This window comes from Zychaea mexicana, assembly GCF_025766255.1.
Source record: "Zychaea mexicana strain RSA 1403 chromosome Unknown BDB00scaffold_6, whole genome shotgun sequence".
Taxonomy (NCBI): Eukaryota; Fungi; Mucoromycota; class Mucoromycetes; order Mucorales; family Lichtheimiaceae; genus Zychaea; species Zychaea mexicana.
Genome location: NW_026516669.1, coordinates 15,768 through 22,335, shown reverse-complemented (window position 1 = coordinate 22,335; position 6,568 = coordinate 15,768). Strand labels below are relative to the sequence as shown.

Genomic DNA, 6,568 nt, shown 5'->3' with positions numbered 1-6,568 from the left:
TTATACTTCACCAGGTCGTGCGGGGGGGGTGTGGATTTGGGGGGGGGAGGGCGAGTGTAAAGTGAACAGTCATTTGTGTGGGCGTGTGTACAACCAATATAAACTCAAAACAAGTTGTCACGTTGCACCATGGAAATAAACAGCCTTAAAAGTTTGGGGGGGGGGGAGGGAACTCTAAAAAAACTGCTGTGCTACTTGAGAGAAATATTAAGCAGGCAATAGATTCTGATTTCTTGCGTTTTCATGCTTAATGCCATCCTTCCGTTATGATTCAAACTACGTTGGCTTGCTGCATTTCATACGATCTTACAAGATGTCATCGTGAAGGAATAGTAGAATTGACGTTGGCCTTTTTCTACTATTGGTATGGGAGGGGCTGGTAGCAGCACTTTGGAAAAAACGAGCCCAATGAATAGGTCAATGATGGTATCCAGGTACAACAATGTGTCGAGTGCGAGAGACTCGTCTTTCTTCTACTTCTTCTGTATAACCTCTTTGCACGGCATCATTACAGTATCATCTTTGCTGTCATTAACTTCTTTTTTTCCCATAGCTTCATTTGGCTCTCCTTTCTGTGATGCATCGATGCTTTACATAGCAATCGTAGTAAGGAAGAAAGGTACAATGTGACACATAAAAACCCGTCGTGTGTGCACATTGATCATCACGTAAAAGGGTTAAAGGATCTTTTTCGCGTATACAACATACGATGTACATACATGCAAAAGATGGCAAAGACGACGGGCAAGTCGTTTGTTGCTTATTAGCAACTAGAAGCTGCATGGGTGGCACTAGCAATACGTCAGATGTAGTCTGTAAGTACAGTACACAAAAGCCAAATCTATTTATGCAACTTCCTGGCTATAGGGTTATCTACTGATGCTTAAACACTTTCTCGGAAAAAGTGTCGGATGCTACATATTCAAAAGTGGTACCGTACACGAAAGTGAACTAATTTTGTTTTCATGTTTGAGATTGTCAAGACTTTGCAGATAGTTTTTATTGTACGTCCCAAAATTTACAATAATAGTCATTTCTACGAGAAGCATGTGCCATACAAGTATAGATCATCCTGTAGTCAATTACGCCATAAGCAGCTACAGTACATACATACATACTAGCAGCAGCAGCACATTGATAAACAAAAGAGATTGCTGGTCAAAGATACTATATCATGATGAGAGAGAGAGGGAGAGAATGTACTGCACATTAGGAAACGTCGACCACGACGATACGCTGGAACGAACGCACGTAATGGGAATAGCGCCCCACTTCTCATTCGTCATCATCTTCCTTTTCTCCCCCCACAAGGTTCACAATGCAGCAGTTTTATACGACTAGAGCGTATGGCGACACATACCCAGTAAATGTGTAAAGGAAGGAGCAGTTCCTTTTTTCATGCATGGAGCTAATATTAAAGTAGAATCCTCGGTTAAGCCGAAAGCAGTTGATCATGCATGTGCAATTGTGTGTCACACCACTACTATATACGCATATACCACCGTTACTGCTGCCCAAGACAGAGAAACGAGAAAAACAAGGCGCGTCTTCTATATGGGAGACGCAGTCGATCTTATAATGCATGCTTGTAATACACCGACACCCAGTCATGTAACGGTGATTTAGAGACCTCTTATTAAAGAGGCATTCGCAGGTATGAGATATCAGTGATATAGCTGGGCACAAGTCACACTTAGTATGATATCTCCTTGGTACCCCACTAATCATTATGATACCATTAGGATGGCGCTTTCATTATCTATCAAATCCAAATCCGACAAACCCATTTTTTCTTTTCATCAGAAGGAATCCATTTTAATATATTAAAATAAACTAAAGAGAAGCGCAAAAATATGAATATAATACAATAGGCGGGAATAAAGGTGTTTTTTGTGTGTGTGCAAGTGAGTAAATGTGATGTTGTTCGAAAGATAAAGTCTGTGCGTATGCGTTTTCTTAAAATGGGGGTTATGCAAAAAAAAAAAAAAGGATGACAGGATAGGCGGAGAGGAAAAGGCATTTACAGCTTGGGGCCAGCAGCGACGGTTTCAGGAGTAGCACCTTCTTGGAAGGTCTTGAAGTTGTCAATGAACATGTTGGCGACCTGGTGAAGCGAGCTGGTGAATTCTTCAGAGGAACCCATCCAAGCCTTGCGGGGGTCAAGCAACTCATCGGGGACGTTGGTGACTTGCTTGGGGACCTTCAAGTCAAAGACACCATAGTTCTCGAACTCAGCATTGGCTAATTCGCCGTTGTGGATAGCATCCAAGATGGCACGGGTGTACTTGAGAGGGCAACGCTTGGCAACGCCAGCCTTGCCACCGATCCAGCCGGTGTTGATCAACCAGGCGTTGGCCTTGTGCTGCGACATCTTCTCAGCCAACATGGTAGCATAGCGTTGAGGATGCAAGACCAAGAAGGGTGCGCCAAAGCAGGCAGAGAAGGTAGCTTGGGGCTCGACAATGCCGTCTTCGGTACCAGGGACCTTGGTGGTGTAGCCCGAGATGAAATGGTACATGGCCTGTTCGGCAGTCAACTTGGAGACTGGAGGCAAGACACCGAAAGCGTCGCAGGTCAACAAAATGATGTTCTTGGGGTGACCGCCCATACAAGGAATCTTGGCGTTGGGAATGTGGTCTATAGTTGACATGAGTACGTTTGCAGTTAGTAAACCGTTACTCCATTACTTTTCTCTTCCTTCCCAATTCACACACAATCCCCCCCGTTTGTATATCCGCCTCTTTTCCAGATTCCCTACTCATTGTCCTTCTCGTATACTTACAGATGGGGTACGAAGCACGGGTATTCTCGGTCAAAAAGTCATCAGAGTAGTCGACAACACGGCTCTCCTCATCCAACACAACGTTTTCCAAAACCGAACCGAACTTGATGGCGTTGAAAATATCGGGTTCCTTCTCAGCAGACAAATCAATGCACTTGGCGTAGCAGCCACCTTCAATGTTGAAGACACCAGTGTCGGACCAGCAGTGCTCGTCGTCACCGATCAAGGCACGCTTGGGATCGGCAGAAAGAGTAGTTTTGCCAGTACCGGACAAGCCAAAGAAGAGCGAGACGTCACCATCGGGACCCTCGTTAGCAGAGGAGTGGAGCGACAAGACACCGGCCTTGGGCATGAGGTAGTGCATGACAGAGAAAATACCCTTCTTCATTTCACCAGCGTACTCGGTACCGAGGATAACCATCTCGTTGCGCTTGAAGTTGATGGAGACAGAGGTGGTGGAGGTCATGCCGGTGGTGTAACGGTTAGCAGGGAATTCACCAGCGTTGAAGATGGTGAAATCAGGAGTGCCAAAGTTCTCCAACTCTTCCTCGGTGGGACGGATCAGCATGTTGCGCATGAACAACAAGTGGTAGGCACGGGTGGCGACGACACGGACCTTCTTGCGGTACTTGGGGTCCCAGCCGGCGAAACCGTCAAAGACATACAAGCGAGGACGGGTGTTCAAGTAGTCGATGGCGCGTTCACGGTTGATCAAAAAGACCTGTTCATCAAGAGGCGTGTTGACAGGACCCCACCAGACGTCCTTTTCCGAGGTCTCTTCGCGGACGATACGCTTGTCCTTGGGGGAGCGGCCCATCTTCTTGCCAGAGTAGGCACAGAGAGCACCAGCAGAGGAGATGACGGTACCTTGTTCGTAGGTCAAAGCTTCTTCGTAGAGAACGGCAACAGAGGGATTGCGCTGGATGGTAACCTATTCACCAAGAAAGCAGAAAAAGTCAGTACCTTGTCATTGTGCCTTTGCTCACATAGTGGGATCAGGAAATATGTTTAGAAAAGACGTACGCGATCATAATCGATACCAGCATGTTCGTGCAATTCTTCTTCGACCTTGGTGTGCGAAGCCGAGCTCGAAGGGCGGCCAAAGGGAGATCCGGGTCTGGAGGCAACCATGTTGATAATGTATTTGAAAGAAGTCGTTCAAAAAAGGGGGGAGGAGGATAAGTTAAGTGTATTTTTGGACATTTCGATGGGAGGGTTTATATATAATAGACCATCCTTTGTCAAAGCTCGTGAAGATGGTGGCCGGGCTTTGAATCTTTCCCCGCAATACATTCGGGTCATGTCGGAGAGCCATCATTCCTCCCGAAATTGACCACCCATGTGAAGGACGGAAGAACGTTCCGCGGGATAGCAACGAATTATACATTTTGGACTCTTGGAGCTATTCTTACCCAAGGTTTCATTTTTGGGTTCTCGCCCAAAGTGCCAAAAACTTGAAACCGACGTCGATGGGTTTCATCATACATAGCCATTGTCGGCTTTTTTTTTTTATGATGCCATCCTAGCAGAACCAAACAAATAATTGGCTTTTTTTCTCGTTTTATGACAAATGATGTTTAGTTATTGCACATTGGATGACTATCTACAGATCCAGTCATTGCTTCAACACGAGCAAAGACGACGGGATCGTGCCATTCAACAACATGTGCAGCAGCATCACGAAGCGCTCCGGAGGCGGCGTGCACAGCAATATCGTCTTGCGCGTGCCATGCATAATCTTAAAATGCTCAAGGAGACTTACCGTCGGGAACGGGCATATCGGATCCAGCGCTACATGGAATACTATCGGAATCAAACATTAATTGCGGCCGTGGAAGATGCCTTTTACCGTCAATGCTTGGCATCCGCTATCGAGCAAAGACGTGCCGAAGCAGTTCGTCAACAATATCGTCAGATCGAGCAGCAACAACAACTTAATTATAGTAACTACAGCAACAACCAAGAAGCAGAAGACAGCGACGAGGATGACGACAAGGGTTTTGAGGACTTTCATGCGACCCAGCTGGCTGAGCTTCTCCGACTCTTATTTGATCGTCAGCAGCTCGAGGAGCAAGTGAAACAGCAGCAGCAAGCTCAGCCCAACAATCCGGAGCAGCAGCAACAGCAACAACGTGAAGTAACTGACGCCAGCGACCAAGAAGAGGCACACGATCTGTGGAATTACATTACCCATCTTCAAGATGAACAAAAAGATAAAGTTGAACAGCCCAAACGAGTGAAAGAACAAACTGCTTCCGCTGCTGGTGATGAAAACGAAGCAATGGGGCCAGAACCAGAACCAGCAACTAGGGTCTTGGAATCGATGCAACAGCCAGCCATCAGCGCTGCACCAGACTCAAACGGGCAGCAAGTCGACGGCTATGATGAACTGGTCAATCAAGACGTCAACAAGATTTTGCACAGGCAGCAGGCACACGTCAGGGAGCCGGAAGCGGTCAATGTGATCGACAACCGTGCGGGCGCACCCGAGCGACCCTATATGGAAAGCACGAATATTAATAACGACGACGAATACGACAATGACGTTGACCAAGAAGAAGCGAGTCCTCCGCTCCAAGACCGGGTGCTGAATCTCAAGGATTTGCTAGACCAGCTTGTCTCCGATGAAAGCTCAGACCATGCTGCTTCCACTTCCCCAGACGCTGAACAAGATGCTGACAAATTTAGTAAGACCGCCGCCGACTACGATGACGACGGCGTTGAGGATGACGATGACGCTGTGCTGTTTGAGCCTAAAAGTGTTGTCACTGACGCCGAACCTACCCCGCAACAAGAAGATGCTCCTGCCATTAACACACCGCAGCGCACACAGCCGACGGCGACAACGCAGCCCAACCAACAGCAGGAACAAGAAGATCTCGTACACAAGATTGCGGAGCAGCAAAAGCAAAACTTGCCACCCGCGGATCCAGCAAAGTATGAAGAACTACAGCAAGTTGATCGTCAACTCCAAGAGATCCAGGCCAACCGCTTGGCTACGGTTTTGCGTACACCGCTTCAATTCGAGAACAAGTCAGGCACATTACATCTGACGGCCACGACACCTGATAATCGCGAGTTCTTGGGCTGTGAGGACGAAATTATGCGAACTATGCTCAAGCTGGATACAATTTCGTCCAATGGCGACGAAGGAGTCAGAGGTGAACGCAAGGCGCTCGTCAAGAAGGCTGAAGGGATGCTCGAGCAGTTGGATGGGCATAAGCAGGTCGAATGGGAAATGGCTAGAATGTCCAAGAAAGGAGGAGGGGGAGAACGGCATCACAAGGAGAAGAACAGAAAGAATCGCCATCATAAGCAGAAGCAGCATCGCCATCATCAGCAACGTAGCAAGGCCGGTGGCATCACTGTGTAGTGAAACAAAGAATGACATGCTCCGCGGAACCGGAAAGTTACCCCATTGGTCCCACTTTAAAGCACTTGATATTTTCCATTGTGCATAACAAAGTTATTTTGCATAAAAACATATGACTACTACATTTTTGTGTGTTATACTACTCCTGATGACTCATATTGTGTGAATAATAACACCAGTCATACATATCTCTGTCGCGCATAATGTTTGAACTAGAGAGCATGATGTGCATAGATGGATCATTCCTGTGATATACCCTGTGGAATATGTATTGCGCTTTGCTGTAAAATAACATCACTATCCGCCGAGGGAGGTTTTCGGTGGCTGCAAAGAAGTAAATGCAGTCCTACTGTACAAGCGAAAACTATTTCAGCTTTCACTGAATCATTACACTAACAGTACATTTATCTACA

At 46.8% G+C, this 6,568-nt stretch overlaps 2 protein-coding genes across 2 annotated transcripts; one reads left to right on the top strand and one right to left on the bottom strand.

Annotated features, from left to right (window-relative positions):
• Nucleotides 1-1,786: 1,786 nt before the first annotated feature.
• On the bottom strand, nt 1,787-3,919 carry BDB00DRAFT_800712 (phosphoenolpyruvate carboxykinase [ATP]). The gene is made up of 3 exons (XM_053121809.1): nt 3,806-3,919; nt 2,783-3,713; nt 1,787-2,637 (listed from the first exon to the last, which is right to left on the bottom strand). Exons 1-3 carry the CDS (start codon nt 3,911-3,913, stop codon nt 2,021-2,023), a joined length of 1,656 nt encoding a protein of 551 aa, XP_052984291.1. The 5' UTR covers nt 3,914-3,919; the 3' UTR covers nt 1,787-2,020.
• An 88-nt stretch (nt 3,920-4,007) lies between these two features.
• Nucleotides 4,008-6,328, top strand: BDB00DRAFT_800708 (uncharacterized protein). The gene has a single exon (XM_053121808.1). It carries the CDS (start codon nt 4,353-4,355, stop codon nt 6,153-6,155), a length of 1,803 nt encoding a protein of 600 aa, XP_052984290.1. The 5' UTR covers nt 4,008-4,352; the 3' UTR covers nt 6,156-6,328.
• Nucleotides 6,329-6,568: the final 240 nt, after the last annotated feature.